Source organism: Astyanax mexicanus, chromosome 21 (assembly GCF_023375975.1).
Source record: "Astyanax mexicanus isolate ESR-SI-001 chromosome 21, AstMex3_surface, whole genome shotgun sequence".
Taxonomy (NCBI): domain Eukaryota; kingdom Metazoa; phylum Chordata; class Actinopteri; order Characiformes; family Acestrorhamphidae; genus Astyanax; species Astyanax mexicanus.
Genome location: NC_064428.1, coordinates 12,250,603 through 12,275,562, shown reverse-complemented (window position 1 = coordinate 12,275,562; position 24,960 = coordinate 12,250,603). Strand labels below are relative to the sequence as shown.

Here is a 24,960-nt window from a genome sequence, read left to right as displayed (position 1 = left end):
CAAACAAGGCCTGTAGCCAGTATTCTAACACTGGGGTAGTGATGTCAAACAAGTTCTGTAGTCAGCATGCTAACACTGTGATAGTGATGATGGACAAGCTTGGATGTTGGGATGTTGCTAACATTTTGGAAGATTTGGGATGTTGCTAACAATGTTGGAAGAGTCTGGTTGTTGGGGTGCTAACACTGTCATAGTGATGTTGGACGATGCCTGCAGCCAGTTGTTGGGATGCTAATGCTGCAGTAGCAATGTTGGATGAGGCATGTAGCCAATGTGCTAACACCATGGTTGTGATGTGAGAGAAGTTCTGTAGCCAGCATGCTAACACTACTGTAGTGATATTGGACTAAGCCTGTAGCCAGTTGTTGGGATGCTAATGCCACAGTAGCCATGTTGGATGAGCCACAAGAGTTAGCATGCGCCCACTGATAAGACACTGTGCACTTCATGGTATTGATTTAGCACTGATTGAAATTGAAAAAAACGAAACGGTAACCAGAGTAACGTGTCAACACCAGCTCGTAACGGCATGGCGTAACCTTAGTAACCATTCGTTTTTCAAAGCTACGAAGATTTCATGAATGAGGCCCATTGTTTGCGGTACCTACCCCACTGGGTACTCTCCGATTCTTGCCACAGCATCCTCCTGATGCCCATCCCACCGTGTAAATGCCCCTGCTCTACACTTTCACTTTTTTCACTTCTTTGTGCTTCTGATACAAACATCTCGACTCAAATTCAGTCTCTTCCCCTGAGATATAGTTATCCATCAACGCCAGCCCTTCTACTTATCTATGATCATGTGACCTTCTTCACAAGATCATCAACATCAGTCTTTACATCTTAGTTACGTATTATTCATGTACTACAGTGTAATGATCTCAATCTATCCAGTATGAATAGTTTCTTTGGTAACACATCCTGAGAATTTGATATAGATAATACGGTAACACTTCCTACGAATGTCATCTCTATAAGACTCTATGAACATATTCATAGCACATTATAATGCATTCATAAGCATTTTAATAATAATAAACATGGCTACACATATTTATAAAATGTATAATTCATCTTAGCCATGTAGCCATGTTTACTATGCATCATGAACTGTGATTATAATGCATTAATAGCAGTGTTTATAACATGTTATACATAAATACTAAGAAACTCATTCCCAGCTTGCAGAATTATGCATTACGACTAAAAAAGCTTCCAACTTATAAACACACCCTCAATAATCATATGAATAAATGTTTAACCATTCATAAATTTAAATTTATTACTGTCTTCAGTATAATATTAGTTATTATCAATTATAATGTATCATAACAGGTCTTTGTGCGCTCCAAGTAAAGTGCCAGATTTTCATTGTGGGGCTAAATTATTAACGATAAATATATGCTATTTTAACATATATATATATATTTTAAGCACAGCTTATAATGCATTATGATCACAAGCCATAATGCTTAATAAACATGGCTATAATGGGTTATGCATGTTTTTTAATATTTTTAGCCAAGTTTGTTATAATGCCTTATGAATGCATTATAATATGTTATGAATGTGGTTATAGAGACTAAGAGTGATGACATTCGTAGAAAGTGTTACAGATAATACATTACATGTGATATTATTGCATCATTTGGCATGCATAATGCTTCATAGCCACACTGACATGTCAGTCTTCTAAAATTAATGGCACAGGAGTATGTGAATTACCACCTACAGTGAGTCAGGTAATGATTGTGACCGGCGGCTTCTGGCTAGAGTTGTCCATGCGAACAGACTAATGACTCAAGAAAAAAAATTGAAAGGGACCCAATTTGGTATTTTTGGCCAGTATCAATGTGATATGGTTATTATAAAGAAAACGCAGAATGATTGGTTGCTTGGTGGTTGATACCAGTACCAATGGTATATGAGGCAATTGCCTTGGTGCCGCATCTTGCTGTGATACAAGTGTCTCATGACTTTTTTTTGGCGTATCAGTAAAAAAGGTATTTAAAGGGTATTTCCCTGCATTTGTACCTACATCAATCCCTTATCCGGCCTTATACATGCCAGATAACTCGTAATAAATGCACATGTGATGTATTATACATATCAAAATTCATCCGGGAAGTGTTACCCGACCTTCGGAAGTTCTAAATTCCGCGCTTCACACGCCAATCAAACAGATCCAAAACCCACATTTGAATCTCGGTTTCTTTTCCCTCAAGGTTTCAAGGTTCCTTCCGCACTCTCCGCTCGCTCACTAATGAATGTTTGAATGCTCTCCGAATGTACAAATGTTTCTTATAGAGCCTCCAACTTTCAATATTACATCAGGTAACACGAGTTTCGGCAATCTCCAGTTTACGAAATCCTCTTTCTTTCCCTTTTTCCTCTTGTCATGTTGAAGATTTCTGCTTTCTTGATCTTGATCATGATCTTGATCTCTCGCTTTTTTTTTATACATGTAATATTTTAGGATTTAGGATTTATGAGGCGGGTTATGTAAAAGGTACAAAAACATATACAGTATTCTCTCAGACTATTCACCTATCCAACTATTTGTTTTTTTCAGACTAGCCTAGGCAGACTAGACCTGTTCACATTATGGCCTTGTTCTTTGTTCTGGTCTCTTCAAGAGTCTGGAATCCAAAAAAGTAGGCTTCGGCTTGATCCAGTGTGACTACCAGTACTAAGGACTTGGCTTGACTTGACTCGCAAACCAACAAGTCAAGTCAACGGCGTGAGGTGCTTGTTTTCTTGGCCATAAAATCTGAGATTTCCAAAGTCTTATTTCTTATTTCTTAAACAGGACGAAGGAGGAGAGGTACGAATGGCAGGAAGGTACACTTTGTTCACTTATATTTGCTTACTCAGGCGAATATTCCCTTTCGGACAAGAAGAATCAACAGTACTTTTCTTGTCGAGTCTCAAATTCTCAAATTTCCTTCCTCGGGAGCATCCGCTATGGCACAAGACTGGACATGGTGGTGGTAGTTTAGGGTACAGACCTTCCAGGAACTGCTGAGGAACAAGGAAACATGTTTAAGGTGCTGGTAGAGGAACCAGGCTCTGTGGAATACTATCGACTAGGACATTATACTACAGTATTCCTCTGCCGGTAGGGTGGCGGGGGCAGGACAGTCCCTGGCTTCATGCCCGTCTCTGGCAGGTATTCTGGGGTTTCAGTCCTGCCGGTTCGACCCCGGCTGTTCTGCTTGTAGAGGAAATTGTTACTGCAGATCAGGGAAGGGTCTTGCGGGTGCTGCACTACCTTGGAAGGAAGGCTGTGGTGCCAGTACTCTGGATTGTCAAAGGTGTTCTTGTAAGTCTTGTCCACCATTATTGTTCCAGTGTGGCTTAATTGGGGCATGAGGCTTTGATGGATGACGTGCCCCGGAAGGCCGGTGATGCTACTCTTGCCGATTGTTGCCACAGAATTAGGCTTCTGAGAGACCTGCTGATCTGAGAGACTACCAGGACCAGGGTAGCCAGGCTGGACTTGGTGGCTGACGTGGCATATTTGGCCTGTTGATGAGGGATGCCCGGACTTGCTCGGGTGATCGTTGGATGTACCCTTGAGTAAATGAGCGTGGGCGCCGTTCTGACTCATTGGTCCACTTTGAGGAGGTTGAACAGGCGGAATTGCAAAATGCACATGTGCTCCTTGGCTGTGGTGATGGGATCTCCCAGTCTGGGTGGTGATGGGTACAACATGGCTATTCGTTGGGTTGGTTGCAGATAAGGACAGCAGAGGAAGAGGAATCCCGTTCTTCTTCAGCATCTCCTGGCTCATTTCGCCCGTGTTGTGGTACAGAGGCTCGTTGATGTACTCGTCTTCAGCTCTGGGCTGCCCGTCAGGGGTGCTGTGGTATCCCGGGTTGTCCAGAGCGTGGATCTCTCTGTTCTTGCGGCGCGTGACGAAAGGATTCTCCTCGATGGGATTCAGGTGCTCTGCGGGAATCAACAGACAGGTCATGGTGAATTTGGTGAACATGTAAACATGTGCTCAGGTTCCCAGGTGCCCAGGTGTGAAGGCAATTCTACCTTAATAATCCACACATGCTGCACAAAGAGCTCAGAGCTGTAATTCATCAAGAAATCAATTCCTTCTGACAACATAATAAAGGCAATAATGTGTTTTTGGTGTTTTAACCTCTTAGTCCCTTATGTTTTATGACTTGTGATTTTTTTTCTACCCTAAGTATTAAGGACTATTTAGTAACTGCATGAATGCACTGTACCGTGTTTGGTCCACAAACCACAGTCCAGAGCAAAGGACCAAATCTGGTCCAACCAAAAGAAGTGGTATTGGCCTGAATCAACTAACACATAGCACTTTTTAAAGGGCAAGTTTTAGACCAATTATACAAGAACCATTACTGCAACTGTGGATTAATCCCTAGGTCACACTTTTAGAAATCAGTAGTCGAGCTATATACAAAAACCATGCACCATGCAGCTTGATTTAGGGTGTGTCAGGGTGTCTTTGCTATCGTAACGTCTGGAAAAGTACAACAATGCGTGGCTTGAAACAAGCAAAAGGCATGTACTAATTTGCTTATCTATTCATGGGTGTGTTTTGGGTGTATCGTGAAATAAACCAATTATTGTATTCCCTTCAAGAGCCAGGTGAGCTCTGAATTTGGCAGATTGCTATTTTAATGGTGCAGCAACCTAGGCATTTTCAACGCTTCTCAGCAGAGGAAATAGACCTGCTTGTTCATGTTCATTTCTACCAATGTAGATATATTCACAAGCACCATTGCTATTTAAACGATGCAGGTGGAAGGCATGAAAATTGCAGATCTAAAAATGTATTTTATATCTTTATAAATACGGATTAATCTACAGTCAGAGCAGATACAGAATCCCTAGTACCAAAATCTGTTGTACACATATTACTGTGTTTCCGGATTTCAGTAAAACACAAGTTCTTATTCTTCTTCTATTGTTTAATTGGTTAAAATAGCCTGACTTTTGGTCAGATCAAATTGTGGTCTTTGGGTCTGGACCATGGTTCCCAGCATCTTTTAGACCTGTTATGTTGGTTTGGACCAAACTGAATAGTCTGGAGGTCTGAACTAAACAAGGTATTCATGAAATCACCTTAAACTGCAGTGTGAAACAAAGGGCGCTATTATAGTGATCTATAGTGCATCGGTTAATTAAGCATTGCACACGTGTTGGTGTGTCTTTGATATCGTGAGGACATAAAAAAAAATGGCTCGTGCAGCTCAAAATGTTAAAAGCTGGATTTGTGCATGTGCTGAGGGTGCACAGTGTGCACACAGCGCTCCTGCATGGCTAAGATAGGATTGGGCGACTGACTGTTGATTGTTGTCAGGGTTTTAATCAGTCAGTGGCGCACCTGTATTTTTCCGCTGCCAAGAGAGAAACATACCAGAAATGTACTTGAACACACCTCACTTCCAGAACACCATGCCCATCAGCGTAGATTTATTCTTAAACTCTGATGCTATTTTAATGGTGCAAGTGCAAGGCGTGAAAATAGACTGTCGAGGGGGTGTAAGATAGCAACAAGCAAGATCGTGACGCACCTTGTGCAGGGTGTACGATATGGCCTTAAAATGAATTTGTGTAAAAGAAAATGTATACAGTGTAGCAAAAAAACATCGGTTCAGACTTTAAGATATTTTATCTTAATATTTATAATATTTAAGATATTATAAGATAATTTAAGATATTAAACACCATTAAAACTCCACTTGCAGCTTCTGACTTTCTGGAATTCCTCAAATCCTTAAGAATAGCTTGAGTTTGCATTCATTAGCATGTAATCACTGAATAATAACCTCTACGACGTGCTAATAATCATCTTAAAAATATGAGTTGAGGTTAAATATTACCTAATGAAATTCACATTATTCTATGAATGGTCATTGCATGCTTTATTCAAACTGTTTGCCAAAGAAAGGCAGAATTAGCATGTTTGAGAGCTCAGTGTTTTCCAGTTGCTGGGTTTGTGCACAGCGCTCCTGTATGGCTAAGATGGGATTAGGCGACTGACTGTTGACTGTTGACTGTTGTCAGGGTTTTAATCGGTCAGTGGCGCACCTGTATTTTTCATCACTAAAAGAAATACGCCAGAAATTTACCTGAACACACCTCACTTCCAGCGGACCACCAAACCCATCAGCGTAGATTTATTCCTAAACTCTGATGCTGTTTTAATGTTGTGGGTGCAAGGCGTGAAAATAGACTATTGGCGAGGTATAAGGTAGCAATGAGCAAGATCGTGACGCGCCTTGTGCAGGGTGTACGATATGGCCTTAAAATGAATTTGTGTAAAAGAAAATGTATGCAGTGTAGCAAAAAAACATCGGTTCAGACAGAATTTAAGATATTAAACACCATTAAAACTCCACTTGCAGCTTCTGACTTTCTGGAATTCCTCAAATCCTTAAGAATAGCTTGAGTTTGCATTCATTAGCATGTAATCACTGAATAATAACCTCTACAACGTGCTAATAATCATCTTAAAAATATTGTTGAAGAGTTGAAGAGGTTAAATATTACCTTATGAAATTCACATGATTCTATGAATAGTCATCGCAGGCTTTATTCACCCTGGTTGCCAAACAAAGGCAGAATTAGCATGTTTGAGAGCTCAGTGTTTTGCAGTTCTGTTGCACTCTTTGCTCCGAGGGTCTTCGAGCTTCAGCACGAGAGAGACCCTCACTTACTGCCAAGTTTGAGAATGGAGTAGCCCACAACTTATCGATCTATCCGCCCACTCATCCTGACACCGCATTTATGTTCAGCGCACTCGCAAAGTGGTCAGAATGTGTTTTTTTTAATCTAACCCTTTGAAGTGCACGGATACTATTACTGTATAAAAATAACTACACAACATAACGATTAATCACAGTAGATACATGAAGCCTTACATTAACACTCTACTATTAGAGCTGCTTGGGGTTAAAATCAACAAGTGGTGTTAAAGCTAAAAACATCATTCTAATTATTTACTCTAGCTTTTAAATTGATTGCAGAGAGTAAGATGTAGACAGCACAAGCCTTATGTTCACCATATCCAGAAGCTCCGCCCACTTCTCTACTACAATACAGAGTTACTATATTCACTAATACCACTTACAGCTTTACTACTGTACACAACACAAGCCTTATGTTCACCATGACCAGAAGAAGCTCCGCCCACTTCTCTACTACAATACAGAGTTACTATATTCACTAATACCACTTACAACTTTACTACTGTACACAACACAAGCCTTATTATGTTCACCATGACCAGAAGCTCTGTATGTTCTGGACCAAAGACCAAAGTGGTCTGGAAGGGAGGTGTGTTCTGGTAAATTTTTGGTGTGTTTCTGTCTTGGTGGCGGGAAACACAGAAGCTCCACTGACTGATTAAAACCCTGACAACAGTCAACAGTCAGCCGGCCAATCCTATCTTAGCCATGCAGGAGCTTCAAGCACAAATCTAGCTTTTAACTCAAAAATAAACAGAATAAAAAATAAAATAACATTACTCTTCTTTTAAATGAGCTGCTGGTGTATCTTCCCAGTGCAAACGATCTGCTGAGACAAGTAAAAGTGCTGCGCTGTTAAAATACGAACATGCCAAAGTCAGAGCTCACCTGCTTCTTAAAGGGAATGACAACAGGATTAATTAAGACAATTAGTACATGCATTTTGTGTGTTTTGAGCCGCGCAAGGTGTATTTTTTGTGCCCTCACAATACCAAAGAAACACCAACACACCCTAAATCTAGCTGCATGATGCACAATTGACCGGTGCACTTTAGGTCACTACTATAGAGCCCAAAAAGGGATAAAAGCTGCTTTACTGTCCCATTTTCTTGGGAATGTGTTAATGCCTGAAATGCATGGATGCAGGAATGGATGTACAGTATATTAACAACTGGTTAAATATTACAGGGGTTGGATAATGAAACTGAAGCACCTGGTTTTAGAGCACAATAATGTATTGTGGTAACGGACAGTTCTGGTGGAAACAGGAGAGTTGAGGTGAACATTGAATTCTCCGTGATTTAATCAGCCGTGGTTTTATGTTTTTTGGATACAATCCGGGTTAGCACCCGAACATCAATTTCAGACAGCTTCCTCTTTTAGCGTCCACAGTTAATCCTATTGGATGTGGTTGGTTCTTCTTGGTGGTATGCTGACATTACCCTGGATACCGTGGCTCTTGATGCATCACAAAGACTTGCTGTCTTGGTCACAGATGCGCCAGCAAGATGTGCACCAACAATTTGTCCTCTTTTGAACTCTGGTATGTCTCCCATAATGTTGTGTGCATTGCAATATTTAGAGCAGAACCGTGCTCTTACTCTGCTAATTGAACCTTCACACTCTGCTCTTACTGGTGCAATGTGCAATTAATGAAGATTGAACACCAGGCTGCTCTAATTTAGCCATGAAACCTCCCACACTAAAATGATGACAGGTGTTTCAGTTTCATTGTCCAACCCCTGTACTTTGCGTTCATACTGTCTAAAATGAAATAAATGTCAAAGGAAATGAAAGAAACTCTACATTTCCTGGAAGGTTACCTGAGGAGCTCTTGTCCTTCTGTGGTGCCACGTAGCCGTCCTCGTCGGTGCCCGTCTTCTGCGTTATCTGTGCCAGGAAGACAGTAGGGTCCGCACTGTAGCGCTGGCCGCTGCTGTCCTCCGCCAGGCCAAAGTTGGGCTGTTTCTTCAGGCTTCCATTACAGTGCTTCTCCTCCTGGGAGTCCAGAGGCAGGCGCTGGGTCCCCGCGGGGACGGGTGGGCCGCCAGTGGAGGCAGCAGCCCCTGCTATCTCCTCAGCTGGAATACCTCCATCACGGTAGCCGCACTGATTCTGTTAAGGAGAGGCGGGAGAGGGAGGAGGAGGAGGTGTTATAGTGCTATAATACCTCCTGCTATCAGTTTTATGAACAGAGTATACGACGGCATATGCAGTAAAACCACAGAGGGAACGGAAAGGGACAGCGAGGTCACTCTGCCTGTGCAGAACGGCGTATCACTGGTATTACCTCCTCACCCTGCGAGATCTTCCATCAGAACACTTTATAAACGCTGGGGGATTCAGAAAACAGTCACGTATACCATCCTGCACAGTTATAAGTGGATTAAAACCACTGATGTAGTGCAGTGTTTCAACAAAATTGGGTTTACGCTTGTAATTTTAGGCTTAATTCCCTTTTTTACTTAAATTCTTAGTCTTAGGTTTTTTATTGATATTTATGTTGCTTTATGCAAAAAGTAAAATACAATGTTCTAATTTCCTGGATACTCTATAAATGGGAGAATCCCGAGAGTCACAGGAGAGATGGGATGTGTAGATCTATTTAAATGAACCTAAACTTCTGTAGGATGAGTACATGTGTAGACTACACAGTCATATCAGAATATTATGACTATAATTGGTGTGGAATAAACCTGTGAGTTGCAGAAAAGGTGGATCAAAATGGATTTTAAGTGAGCACAAATATAGACCAGGGTTTTCAGTTTTCAGTGAAGTTTCTCCAGCACTAAGGCTTGGTGCAGCAGCAGCGGTATTAGCATTAGCCGCTAACCGCGGTGCTAGTTCTTTCCCCGTTCTGAGGCAAGTATATTGAACTGTAGTCAGTGTGATTACTGTGCTTAAATAAGCTACGTGGGAAGAACTTTCCTGCGTTACCAGAACACAGAGTTTCTCAGTCTAGCACAGTGTTCTCAAGTCTCACGCTTTGAGCGTGTGACACACGCCACACATGGTATTTCTCACGCTTGCCAATCCATCGGCTGTATATTATAATGTACTCTCGTTGAGCCAATCAGAATATAGATCGCTCTGTTGTTAGGCAGACCTAGTCAAAGAGGGTGGGGTTTCAGCCAGAGTGTCAGGTGCGAAGAACTGTCCGATTCGAAAGAAGAAAGAACTGAAGAAGAACAGCGCGCACCCACAAACACAACCCAACCCCCCCCCCCCCATCTCACTCCCACCAAACTTTAAAACTTGAGAGCCTTGGTCTAGCAATATCAAGTGGGATTTACTAGCGCTAACCGCGTCTGGCTAGTGCTGCTAACAAGGCCTGGCTAAGCGCTTGCTAACTGCCGGTAGTGCTCACCCTTGGACAAAATATTGGAAATCTAAGCTTACTGTAAATAAATGGACACACTTTACTCACCCAAATAAACTTAGGGCGTGTACTCACTTTGGTTGCCAGTGGTATAGGCATTAATGGCGTTATTAGCCGATAGATCTTTCAAGGATCAACCAATCAGGATGCTCTATCACTCACTTCCTATATTTTACTCACTACTTCCAAGAAACTGTTTCCTGGATATTCTATAAGTGGGAGAATCCCGAGAGTCACAGGAGAGAGGGGATGTCAACTCGAAGAACCCTATGTAGCATGTTCATTTCTATATAAATTTCTATAAAAAAGTATATAGTCCTCACCCGATTGGAGTCCAGGTGAGGTCTGGACGGATAGGACGTAGCCGAAGCATTGAAGCTCTGAGGCACCAGGTACTCATCAGCGTCCATCAGGTCCCCCAGGTCGTCCTCCTCCAGAAGACTCTGGAAGAATTTGCTGTGGTTTGGACTGGGCAGCTTCATGCAGTCGTCCCCCTGAGACAAACACAGCCCAATTACTCTCTACCTGCGCACTGTGTGAGGACTACAGAGTGCAGGACTCTTCGTTCATTATGCAGGAAGATAACAACGAGGACATTTATCTTGTCCCGTGCTCCTCTCTCACCTGGATGACGAGGTACCGCTGAGGGTCTCTGGCCATCCTGCAGAACTCTGCAGCCAGCTCTTTAAACCTGGGCCTGCTGTCAGCATCGATCATCCAGCCTTGAGAGGGACGACATGCATGAATTACTTAATGAAGAAGAGCCTTTTAAAAACACAAGAGTTTAAAAGTATGGAAACACCTTTTTTTTTTTTACAAATGAGTAATCAAATAAACAGTAGCATCCAGAAGGTGTCAATCTACAGAAATAAAACTTGCCAGAATGTCATAAGGCTCAATCTTACACCATATGAAGATGTGTGTCACAATGCTCATTGCTATCTTATACCCCACCAACATACTATTTTCATCCCTCCTGCCTGCTGATGGGTGTGGTGATCTAGTAATGAGGCGTATTCAGGTCATTTTTTGGCATATTGCTATCTTAGCAACAGAAAACACTTTCATTGCATCTTTTGAGCCGCACAATACATATACTTTTCCTGACGTTACGATAGCAAAGTATCAACACTCCTATACCCCTACCGCACAATCTGCAGCAACTGTGTACAGAGAATATTGGAGATATTATGGGATGCTGGGACATCCTACGTTTGTATGTGTAGCTCAATAAACATGACCAATATTTTCCCACATCAGTATCTGGTAACTTGGTAACCTTTATCTTTTCCCAGATAGCATTGCAGTCTAACACTTCCTTCTGAGTGCAACCATTTAATTGACAATAAAGTTTTAATGGAAGTCAATTAAAAAAAAGCTTATTTCAGGTAATTTTGAAGTATTTCTATTGGTCCATTCATCAAGAAATTTTGACTCAGTGTAGGGGACGGTTTGTCTGTTCAAATTATGTAGTAAACTAAAAATCAACAAAAATGGAAATACTTCTTTTTCATTGGACAGCGACGATATACAATGATCTAATGATACAATCCCAGTCCCGTACAGCTCATTTTTCTTTCAACTGGAAAACAGAGAGTTTGTAAAGATGAAATTAACTGATATTGAGCTCTTTTGGCTCTTTTGTGTACAGTACCAGTCAAAAGTTTCGACACGCCTTATCATTTAGTGTTTTTATGCTTTATTTCTCTATTTAATGTAGTTTCTACTTTGTAGAATGAAAACTAATGTAAATTTAAGGTTCACATATGGAATCACATAGTAAACAGTAAAAAAGTGTTATTCCTCCACATTAATCCCCTGATCTAAACCTGATGAACTGAGATGGTGATTTGAGGTGATTTAATTGGGATGAGCTGGAGCTTCACAGCAAAGTGAAGGAAAAGCAGCAACTATTGTTCAGCACCTCCAGAAACTCCTTCATTCAAGACGCAGAGAAAACTATTCCAGGTGACGGTACTGCATGTCCCTCTAAAGTTCTGCTAAAAAGTACTGTTTAAAAAAACTTATTTTGCCTTAACTTTTCAAGTATTCTGCAAATCCAAAATCAGCAGGAGACAAATATCACAAAAAATATTAAATTTCCCATCCAGAGCTAGCAGCTACATGCTAACAGATCAGTTCCAAATGTTTAGCAGACACCCAGGGTCAGTGCTCGACCCGAATTACAGAACTAGTGACAGCGCCACTGTGCCAATCATTCAGTGGCTGGCAGGCATTCACTTCCTGCCACCTCGCACTGTTGTGATCTTCATTTCCCCACAATTAATTTCCCCTCAGAGCTCACACTCCAACACGTTATCTAAATGAGCAGCAATTACTCCAGCAATCAGACCCAATTTCATCTCTATCAATATTTCTTCCTCCGTGTTCTGTATGTTTATTACTGCTACAGCAATGCGAATCACCAACAACAGCTCGCAGACGCAGTGTAATTAGAATTAATGCCTCTAATCTTCATCTCTTTTTATGTGCTTTTTAACTGGCCTGCGTTTAATTCCGCCTCAGAGCGTGTGCAGATCACCCGTATGCTAATTCCCCTTTATACCGCCTACAAAGAAGCCGTGCAGGAAATCGGAAAACTGAGCAGCGGATCTGGCTGGGAAACAGCCTGGAAACAAGGCTGGATAAGCCAGGAAACAGTCTGGAAACAAGACTGGAAACAGCCGGGAAACAGACTAAAAACATCCTGGAAACAGTCTGGAAACAGCTTGAAACCGTCTAGAAACTGTCTAAAAATTGTCTGAACACAGCCTGAAAACAGCCAGGAAACAGAATGAACACAGTCTGGAAACAGCCTGAACAAAGCCTGGAAACAGACTGAACATAGCCTGGAAACAGCCAGGAAACAGAATGAACATAGCCGGGAAACAGCCTGAAAAGAGTCTGGAAACAACCTGAAAACAGCCTGAACATAGCCAGGAAACAGCCTGAACACAGGCTGGAAACAGTCTGGACACAGCCTGGAAACAGCTGGGAAAAAGCCTGGAAACAGCTGGGAAACCATAGCCTGGAAAAGGTCTGGAAACAGCCTGGAAACAGCCTGAACACAGTCTGTAAATAGTCTGGAAAACAATCTGTGAACAGTCTGGAAACAGTTTGAAAACAGTCTGGAAACATCAGAGAAACAGTTTGGAAACATGCTGAAAACAGTCTAGAAACTGTCTGAAAACTGTCTGAACATAGTCTGGAAAAAGTCTGAAAACAGCCTAAACACAGGCTGGAAACAGCCTGAACATAGCCTGGAAACAGCCAGGAAACAGAATGAACATAGCCGGGAAACAGCCTGAAAAGAGTCTGGAAACAACCTGAAAACAGCCTGAACATAGCCAGGAAACAGTCTGGAAACAATCTAGAAATAGGCTGGAAAAAGCCTGAAAAGAGCCTGGAACAACCTGAACACAGTCTGTAAATAGTCTGGAAACAGCATGGAAACAGCCTGAACACAGTCTGTAAATAGTCTGTAAACAATCTGTGAACAATCTGGAAACATCAGAGAAACAGTTTGGAAAGTGTTTGGAAACAGTCTGAAAACAGTCTGGAAACAGCTGGAAAACAACAGGAAACAGTCTATAAACAGCCTGGAAACAGCCAGGAAATGGTCTGGAAATTCTGGCACACTCACATTTGACCATGACCATGTAGACGTCGATGGTGCAGATGGGGGGCTGAGGCAGACGTTCTCCTTTCTCCAGGATGTCCGGGATCTCACGAGTAGGAATTCCATCATATGGCTTCCCTCCAAACGTCATCAGCTCCCAGATGGTCACTCCTGAAAAATGTGAAGGAATAAATGTAAATAAACAACAGTAAAGCTTTCTAGGAATTTTATGTCTATAAGATACATATATTATATATTAATAATATACATATTTTTCATACATACATACAATAATATACATATATTAAAATACATATATTATTTTCCATTGAAAGGATCACTTTAATTATTTAGATCTCTTAGATTTCAGTAGCATTGGATGAATATTTAGTTTTTTAATATTTATGTTAGCTAAAGATCAATTAAACCTTTCAGAAATAAATATTTATACTATTATTATTTTAATACTATTCTATAACTCAAGAACGCATCCTTGAATAAATCTGAGTTTATAAAAAACCCAGTTCTGGTGTTGATTAATTAATTTTGATGATTTTACTTCATTAGGAATGCTGTAAATGATAACTTTTACATTTTAAATGTTTTGCAAGTAGCATTGACTTGACAGACTATAAAGTCATGTATAACGGCAACTTGATTTAAATACAATTTCCCGCTGCTGAGGCAGCATTGCCGAGTAGCATCACAGCGCTAACGCTCGGAGGAAAGAGCAGCGACTCGGTTCTGATACATCAGCTCACAGATGCAGCCTTGTGCTGATCCACATCACCCTAGGAGTGATGAGGGGAAAGAAGAGTGCCAGCTACTGTACCCACCCAGAGAGAGCAGGGGCAACTCGGGGCTCCAGCAGCTGATGGCAAGCTGCATGACCGGAATTCAAACTAGGGATCTCCCGATCATGATTTAGGAAGTCTTAATCTGGAACAATCATCAATAAACCAGCAGAAATTACTTACCGTAGCTCCAGACGTCACTTTGGTGGGTGAACTTTCGGTAATGAATGCACTCCAGTGCCATCCACTTAATGGGCATCTGCATAAGAGACGCAGGATGGGAAGACTTTAATAGGATTTAAACTATTAGGAGACATTTTAACTATTAAATATAATTCTTTTTAATTGAACTGAGCTGCTGATTAAGTGCAGTTTAATCTAATTTATATATTACTGCTAGTTACTGCTATGAACAAACGCTGCCTCTGCTGCTCCATGCTGTTTACACACTAAGAGTACTGTGTTTAAAAGTACAGCGTCACATTTTTTAAAGCAGCTTCACATTGCACAGATATACAGATATATATATACACTAAAACACAGAATCTTTTCACTATATTTGCTTTCTTACTTGCTCTGACCAATCAAAAGAGACTCTGATGTGCTCTCTTGGTTTATTGGTGCGTTTGCATTTTGGTGCGTTTAGGTTTTTATGCCTGTGTGAAACCAAACCAAACAGAGGGAGAAACTCTCCAAATAAACTCAAATAAACTTTTCAACTGATCCGAACCTTAGAAACTTTCACAACTACAGGTGTAAAAACACTCTTTTATACTCAGATAATTAAATTCTAATTCAGAAATCCTTACAACCAAGCTGAGATTGAGTTTATAATAAAGTAAAAAAAAAAAAAAAATCCTCTAAACAATTTACTATGCATTCTTTATTCCAGAGCCCCACGTTACGGCTTTATCTCCGCTCAAACAAACAAGTATTCACTAGTATTTTTTTTTTAGATAATACTAATACTAATATATATATATATATATATATATATATATATATATATATATATATATATATATATATATATATATATATATATATACAGCTCTGGAAAAAATGAAGAGATCACTTCAGTTTCTGAATCAGTTTCTCTGATTTTGCTATTTATAGGTTTATGTTTGAGTAAAATTAACATTGTTGTTTTATTCTATAAACTACAGACAACATTCCTCCCAAATTCCACATAAAAATATTGTCATTTAGAGCATTTTTTTGAAATTTATCAGAAAATGAGAAATGGTCAAATTAACAAAAAATAGATTCATAGAATATAGACCTTAAATAATGCAAAGAAAACAAGTTCATATTTATAAAGTTTTAAGAGTTCAGAAATCAATATTTAGTGGAATAACCCTGGTAGTGTTTAATCACAGTTTTCATGCATCTTGGCATCATGTTCTCCTCCACCAGTCTTACACACTGCTTTTGAATAACTTTCAAGCAGTTCTGCTTGGTTTGATGGCTTGTGATCATCCATCTTTCTCTTCTTTTTCCACATTCCATTTTTAAGTGGTCCCTCATTATTTTCCAGAGCTGTATAAATTGCATTTTACATTTCTTACATTCATTATTTTATATATATATATAAAAAAAAAAAAAAAAAATATATATATATATATATATATATATATATATATATATATATATATATATATATATATATATATATATTTTTTTTTTTTTTAATTTATGTTTTTCGATTGACAACACTACTAAAAACACACTAAAACTTTACAAAGCTCTATAAAAAGAGTGAAATATGCAAGGGTATTGGGACAAAAAATTGTAAAATGAGAAATGTACCATCTTTTTCAAAAATACAGATTATATTATTAGTGTATAGTTTGATAAGCAAACAAAAAGTGCTTTTTTCTTTGTTTTCTGACCTTGCCTCCATCGGCGTTGTACTCCTTCTCGTCGGCGTCCAGCAGGCGAGCCAGGCCGAAGTCGGTGATCTTGATGTGGTTGGGAGATCTGACCAAAACATTGCGAGCGGCCAAATCCCTGTGGACCAGCCGTCTCTCCTCCAAGTACATCATCCCCTGCAGGAGAGAAGCAAGAATAATTAACCCAAATACGCTTCTGTGATTATATCATCCTGATCACGGCCGCCGTCACCCTGTTCTTTATTACCGCACTTTACCCGCCTTCGTACGGGTGTAAACCTCCTCAAACACTGTTATTATTCCGTCATTTTAATTGTATATTCCTCACAAACAAGCGCGGAAGAGTCTGGAAGGGTGGCCATTATTTCTGCCTCTGCTCTGCAGGGAATAAGAGGAGCTCTCCTCACCCACTTCCAGCTCTTTTCCCGCAGCTCGTGGTGGTATAGGTACAGGTGCGGCTTTGAGGGAGTGCATCGGGGTTCTATATTAGGGCCCGTCAGATCCGATTCGCTCCCGGCGGACCCGCTGCAAATCTGTGCGACACCTAATCAGAATGTGATGACATCTCCCGGTACCTCGCTGTCCTGCTCACTGCCGTTTAACCCCTGCAGGACTGGACGGGTCCTGAACTGTGATATACACGATTAAACTGAAACACCTGTCATCATTTTAGTGTGGGAGGTTTCACGGCTAAATTGGAGCAGCCTGGTGGTCAATCTTCATTAATTGCACATTATTGCACCAGTAAGAGCAGTAAGAGTGTGAAGGTTCAATTAGCAGGGTAAGAGCACAGTTTTACTCAAAATATTGCAATGCACACAACATTATGGGAGACATACCAGAGTTCAAAAGAGGACAAATTGTTGGTGCACGTCTTGCTGCAAGTCTTTGTGATGTATCAAGAGCCACGGTATCCAGGGTAATGTCAGCATACCACCAAGAAGGACCAACCACATCCAACAGGATTAACTGTGGACGCTGTAAGAGGAAGCTGTCTGAAAGGGATGTTCGGGTGCTAACCCGGATTGTATCCAAAAAACATAAAACCACGGCTGATCAAATCACGGCAGAATTCAATGTACACCTCAACTCTCCTGTTTCCACCAGAACTGTCCGTCACCACAATAAATTATTGTGCTCTAAAACCAGGTGTTTCAGTTTCATTGTTCAAACCCTGTATATTGAGTAATAGAAGTTTAAGGTAAAAGAAAACATTTTTAGACATGACCTAAAGGAGGACAAAGGGAAATAATGGAATAATTTAGGAAAGGAGGAGAAGAAGGAAATTATGTTAGAAGTAGTTAGAGTCTAATTGTTAGAGGTGTTAGGAGAGTAAGTGCTCTTTGAAGAGCTCAGTCTTCAGGAGTTTATTAAAGGTAGTGATGCTCCTGATCTGGTAGTGGAAGGAAATTTGTTTCACCATTGCATGCAAAAAAAAAAAAAAAAGTTCTTATTCATAAAGTTTTAAGAGTTCAGAAATAATCAATATTTGGTGGAATAAGCCTCGTTGGTTTTTAATCACAGTTTTCATGCATCTTGGCATTATGGTCTCCTCCACCAGTCTTACACACTGCTTTTGGATAACTTTTTGGCATTTAGCTTGGTTTGAAGGCTTGTAATCATCCATCTTACTCTTGATTATATTCCAAATGTTTTCCATTTGGTAAAAATCAAAGAAAGTCATCATTTTTAAAAGGTGGTTTCTTATTTTTTTTCCCCAGAGCTGTATATGTTGAGACACAGGGTAAAGGTTAACTGCCTTACTTTATGACTCAACAGCTTAGCAGAGCTGGGTATTGAACCCAACAACCCGCAACCTTTGTGAACTCCCAAAAATACTAAAATTTACAGCACTTTGACAGAACTGAGACATAAAGAAAAGGTTAAGTCATTTGCTTGCATTTATTGCATATTTGAGTTGGCTATTAATCCCACAATCCTGTGATCAATAACCCAATAACCCTACGCTCTAACCAGTGAGTCATCAGTGCACTACCGTGGATGCTGTCGTGATGGAAAAAAAAGGCTTGTGAGGAAAAGAGCATTCAGACATTTATTTGCTTGTTGATTAATTTATTTATTATCTCCTTGGTGGAGCTCCACTGTTACCAGTGTTGGAAGTGCGTCTTTGTCAATTTTCAAGACAATTAAATACCATGAAAATTGACGCCCTGCCAAGACATTAACGCTCATTATTTACATCAATGAACTAAGTTGGAAATGGAGGTCTGCTGAGAGCGGAGCGGTAGCACACGGGAGCCGAGCACATCTCATTTACTGCTCAATCACTGAGTCATTTAAACCGAGAGCGGAGGAAATTAATAAATAACGCGAATACATAAAAAAAAAAAACATCGGAAACTTCGGCTGCGGATCTGCGGGTGACAAAATACAGTACAGGCCAAAAGTTTGGACACTCCTTCTCTTTTTCAATGTGTTTCTTTATTTTCATGACTATTTACATTGTAGATTCTCACTGAAGGCATCAAAACTATGAATGAACACATGTGGAGTTTTATGTACTTAATAAAAAATGAGCTGAACCTCCACAGTCACCGGACCTGAACCCAATCCAGATGGTTTGGGGTGAGCTGGAGCACAGAGTGAAGAAGATAAAGAGCCAACAAGTGCTAATAAACACCTCTGGGAACTCCTTCCTTCCTTCAAGACTGTTGGAAAACTTTTCATTAATGTCAGGTGGCCACCTCTTGAAGAAGCTCATTGAGAGAATTATGCCAAGAGTGTGTAAAGCAGTAATCAGAGCAAAGGGTGGATATTTTGAAGAAACTAGAATATAAAACATTTATATTCATAAAACGTTTTTTTCAGTTATTTCACCTTTTTTTGTTAAGTACATAAAACTCCACATGTGTTCATTCATAGTTTTGATGCTTCAGTGAGAATCTACTCAATGTAAAAAGTCATGAAAATAAAGAAAACGCATTGAAAAAGAAAAGAGAAGGTGTGTCCAAACTTTTGTCCTGTACTGTATCTCTGAGAGCGTTGCTGACTGGGATGTACGACGAGGAACAGCAAGCGTTCAACTACTCCAAACAACGACTTTCCATTAAACTCGGACACGAGGCGTCGTCCTCAGCTCCCTGGGAAAAATACGCTCCTTCCCGCCTCGCCCTCGAAAAAAAAAGAGCCGCCGTAAAACGCCTCGTCCTGCAGTCGTTAGAATTTATGTGAGCGCGGCTGCGCGCCGCACAAAAGCTGAGTCAAGCAGAGTGCGTTAAAGTATATTCGGCACTAAACCTCTCCACAGCTACAGATGAATGTGTGCATTAATCGATGGAACAAGCATCTCGCCGGGAGAGAACGCAATGGATTCATCTATCATCCCTCCGCCACCTTTACAGCTTTTTACAGTCACAATACAGCCCCGCAGATACACAAACGCCAGCATTTCAGCTCGTTTTTATAGAACGTCAGGGCGTGAGAGCGTGAGATCATGCATATGTATGAGGGATGAGCGTGTAGAAACGTTTTGAGGTAGAGCACAAAAAAAACAATAATTGAAACATTGAGTACAGTCAGATTTACTTCTTCAGTTTTACAAGATCTTCCAGAGAATTGCTGTTCAGTCTCTATTGGACTGTTAACGTACCAATATTGGACCATGTTTGAGACATTTGAGACATTACTGCTGCTTGGTTTTGGACTTCTACTGAACATCTACTGGACCTCTATTGAACAGCTAGAGGACCACTGTTGGACCGTTATTCCACAATTACAGAACTGTTATTGGACCACTATTGAATGTTTATTGGACCACTTTTGGACCTCTATAGGACGATTTTAGGCATATTGGAGCTCTATCAGACCGCTTTTGGACCACTACTAGGCTGTTAAAGTACCACTATTGGACCATGTTGGAACCACTATGGAACTGCAGTTACCACTATGAAACCTCCATTGGACTACTTATAAACCTTGGTTGGGCTTCTACTGGACTACTATTGGTGCTTTATTGGGCAACTATGAACCTGCTGGACTGAACTGAACTGCTTTTGGAACAACCTTTCCGAACTTTTGGAACAACCTCTGTTGAATTTCTAATAGACGATTATTGGATGGCTTTTGGACCTCCCTCTACTGGACTTCTAGTGGGCTGCTACTTTGGTTCACTATCTATTGGTTGAGCATCTGTTGGACGTATACTGAACCATAACTGGACCTATACTGGGCAGCAAATGTGAATATAATGGGACTGCTATAGAACCATTGTCAAACTTATATTTTGAGCCGTATATTGGACCACTGTTGGAGCTCTACTAGACTGATATACAGCTGCTATTGGACTTCTTTTAAGCTGTTGTCAGGCCAAAATTATACTCTATATGTTTACAGTATAAAGTATTTATCTGAATATGTTTCAATTTCCATCTTTAAATAAGGTCTTTAGAAGATATTTTAGGAGTTGGGTTTGAAGCTTCTTATGGCTAAGCTAATACAAACCATTGTATTGAATGCATGTGAATTTGAGACTTTTGGATCGACTACAGAGTTAAATATGAAAATACCTCACCACCATATGTATTTTGCACCTTGCATATAAACATTGATTCCCATAGACTGTTTAGATAATTACACCAATTGCACAAATGGATTTCTGGCTATTGCTGCCAGCCTGAAAACACAGGCATCTCAAATATTAGCCACAACATTGCATCAGGAGACCAGCCAGAATAATTACAATAGCACATCGGCTCTACTGACAACAGAACTCGAAGAAATTACTTCTGGCCAATAGGAGAGCGATCAGTAGTGATGTTGTGATAAAGACATGCACCAGATATCCGATCTGGACAAATGTCAAATGTCAGAATTAATCGTAACAAAGAGAGCATGATAATAAATCTAATCAATGGGTGACAAGAGCATCCACTGTGAAAAGGACAACTCCACCCACTTCTCTACTACAGACTACAGAGTTACTATATTCACTAATACCACTTACAACTTTACTACTGTACACAACACAAGCCTTATTATGTTCACCATGACCAGAAGAAGCTCCGCCCACTTCTCTACTACAATACAGTTACTATATTCACTAATACCACTTACAACTTTACTACTGTACACAATACAAGCCTTATTATTATGAAGCTCCGCCCACTTCTCTACTACAATACAGAGTTACTATATTCACTAATACCACTTACTTTACCATGACCAGAAGAAGCTCCTCCCACTTCTCTACTGGACTTTACTGGAGGAATCTGGGATAGTGGACCATTGTGCTCAGTTGGATTAGTGTAGTAAGTATCTGGCATTTATTTGGAAGAAATGGAATGTCTTTTAAATGTTGTGAAAAGGAAGGTGTAGCAGGTCAGAAATGCAGGAATGGATATATAGTATATTAATAAATTGAATGAAATGGAGCTGAGCAGATAAAACATGAAATATCTTGGGTTTATACTGTCTGCAATCAAAAAAGTAAAAAAAATGTAACTTTAAAACCAGTTTTTAGTTTCAGACATAATTCAGATAATCAAGTTAATTTACATGAGAGATTAATCCTTTAAGGCTACTCTACAGCATAATAGGTGCATCAGATGGTTAATTTAAGCAATATCATAAAATATCAGATCCATGAAGTCCACTTCAGTTTCTGAATCAGTTTCTCTAATTTTGTTATTTATAGGTTTATGTTTGAGTAAAATGAACATTTGTGTTTTATTCTATAAACTACAGACAACATTTCTCCCAAATTCCAAATAAAAATATTGTGATTTAGAGCATTTATTTGCAGAAAATGAGAAATGGCTGAAATATCAAAAAAGAAGCAGAGCTTTCAGACCTCAAATAATGTAAAGAAAACAAGTTCATATTCATAAAGTTTTAAGAGTTCAGAAATCAATATTTGGTGGAATAACCCTGGTTGGTTTTTAATCACAGTTTTTTTTATACATCTTGGCATCATGTTCTCCTCCACCAGTCTTACACACTGCTTTTGGATAACTTTATGCATTTACACTCCTGGTGCAAAACTTAAGTAGCAGTTCAGTTTGGTTTGATGGCTTGTGATCATCCATCTTCCTCTTGATTATATTCCAGAGATTTTCCATTTGGTAAAATCAAAGAAACTGATGTTTTGTTTTTTTGTTATGTATTATATACGCAATAATGTAAAAATCATTAGTGATAAAAGCTGTAACCCTAACTACTGTAACGTAAATTATTTCGCTCTTTAGGGCAAAACAAACCGTACTCATAGACGTCAAACCTACTGATGGACATCAAAGCCTCTTCAGGAGATCAATAGCCATGTTCAAGGCATATAAAAATATATATTTCTCAACGCTTCACGAGTAAAAAGAACCAAAAAATCGAGTGGTATTAATGCAGGTCCAGCGCTCGGTTTCAACACCAGCAGCCGTTGGCGATTGGAGGAGCCGAGCCAGCCAGCCAGCGGCGCTCGTCCGTGCGCTCCATTCCAGATGAGCCGCATGAAAGGCAGAGTAACCTGAATCAAAAGCCACTGAAACCAATTAGCATAGCAGGTCCTTTGCATGCTGGCCCAAGTGGCAGCTCCCAGAGCTGGCACAGGTCGCTTCCCAGATATGGGGGGGGTGGGGGGGCTGTGCCGGGTTAGCGCCTGGCTCTCCTGCATGCATTAATAGAGGTTAAGCCATCCTGGACGCTGGAACAAGGGAGCATCCCCCGGTGCCCTATTACACCATTACCTCGCCTCTGCCTGCAGAAATGACAGAGATTTCACACACAGAAAGGCGTGTGAGGCATGTGGTGATGCTCATTGCTATCTTACACCTCGCCAACAGTCTATTTACATGCCTTCCACCTGCCTCGACTAAATAGCAGCAGAGCTTCTGAATATATCTACACGGATGGGCGTGGTGGTTTGGAAATGAGATGTGTTCAGGTAAAACACAGGAGCTCCACTGACTGAACACAACGTAGACAGACTTCAACAGATAGACGTTTATTGCTATCTTGGCAATGCACATCCTCCTCCACTCGTTTCACATACAAAGCCACACAGCAGTGCACAAACCCAAAAACAAGCAGGTCAGTTTCCTCTGCTAAGAAGTGTTGGACATTTTACAGGGACTTTTACAGGGAATAATGAGCAAGTTACAGGCTGATTTATTTCACGTTACGCCCAAAATTAATCACAGTCAATGCCTTTTGCGTGTTTCGAGCCATGCAAGGTGTACTTTTCCCATTGTTACGATAGCAAAAACTCACTGACATCCTAAATCAAGCTGCACAATGCGCAGTTGATGGCTCACAAAAGTATTGATACCCCTTGATCTGTTCCATATTTTTGATCAGACCAAAGTAAAAGTAACACTACTCATCACCCTGAGCACAACATCCACACTGTAAAACATGGTGGTGGGAGCATCATGCTGAGGGCATGCTTTTTTCAGCAGGGACAGGTAAGCTAGTCAGAGTTGATGGGAGGATGGATGGATGGATGGATGGATGGATGGATGGATGGAGATAAATACAGGACAATCCTGGATAAAGAAAACCTGTTGGAGGCTGCAAAAGACTTGAGACCTTCCAGCAAGATGATGACCCTAAACATACAGCCAGAGCTACAGTGGAATGGTTTAGATCAGAGAATATTCATGTGTTAGAATGCCAGCAGTCAGACGTTCATTGCTATCTTGGCAACACACATCCTCCTCTGTTCTTTACACATACAAAGCCACACAGCAGTGCAAAACCCCAACTATTACATTAACAACAAACAGAATGAACAAACATAAACAAGCAGCTCAGTTTCCTCTGCTGAGAAGCATTTGTTGGACATGTTATAATAAATTGATGGCTCACCTGAAATAGGTTACAAAAAAAAGACTCAAGAACTCTCTTTTTGAACCGTGAATTGGTTGCAAATGTCAATGCATCTCTTTTCTGCATATAGGATCACTAAAGCTTTAGATAGATAGATAGATAGATAGATAGATAGATAGATAGATAGATAGATAGATAGATAGATAGATAGATAGATAGATAGATAGATAGATAGAAAGATAGATAGATAGATAGATAGATAGATAGATAGACCACCACACCCATCAGTGTAGATATATTCAGAAGCAGTGTTGCTATTTAAACGACGCAGACAGAAGACGTGAAAATAGGCAGTTGGTGAGGTGTAATATAGGGCCCTTAGAGGCAAAACACTCCTAACTCCACAAACTCTTTAACTAATTCAGACCAGAGGGAACAAACCTGCATGTAAAAACATCCTTACAACATGCCCAGGGGCTGGTTTCAGGGGAACAGCCGGTTCTGAATATCAGGTCCAGGGTCAGATTATAAAGGTACAGGCATGTAGAGGAAACACAGCACTGTGTAGAGCATGAGAATAAAGAATAACAAGAAAGAAGACAAAGCAGAGATTAATAGAGAGCTGAAAGGTCCCCTCATCAGGAATGTAGCTCACGCTCTAACAAGATCCACTCAAAGACGCCAACAGGGGCTTCCATTGTTGTCCTACACTTTATGCAGCACATGGTAACTCACTCCAGGCCACGGCCCAGAAGGCTGCCGGCTC

The 24,960-nt window shown here is 40.3% G+C and overlaps 1 protein-coding gene across 2 annotated transcripts in view; it reads right to left on the bottom strand.

Annotated features, from left to right (window-relative positions):
• Positions 1-779: 779 nt before the first annotated feature.
• Positions 780-24,960, bottom strand: part of LOC125785888 (receptor tyrosine-protein kinase erbB-4-like) — a 333,803-nt gene continuing 309,622 nt past the window's right edge. For both annotated transcript variants that reach the window (XM_049470072.1, XM_049470073.1), the window contains exons 21-27: positions 16,419-16,574; positions 14,710-14,785; positions 13,757-13,903; positions 10,738-10,835; positions 10,437-10,607; positions 8,558-8,849; positions 780-3,951 (exon numbers count right to left, since the gene is read on the bottom strand). In XM_049470072.1, coding sequence (XP_049326029.1) covers positions 3,095-3,951; positions 8,558-8,849; positions 10,437-10,607; positions 10,738-10,835; positions 13,757-13,903; positions 14,710-14,785; positions 16,419-16,574 — 1,797 coding nt within the window. In that variant the 3' untranslated portion in view covers positions 780-3,094. The remainder of the gene's footprint in view (positions 3,952-8,557; positions 8,850-10,436; positions 10,608-10,737; positions 10,836-13,756; positions 13,904-14,709; positions 14,786-16,418; positions 16,575-24,960) is intronic.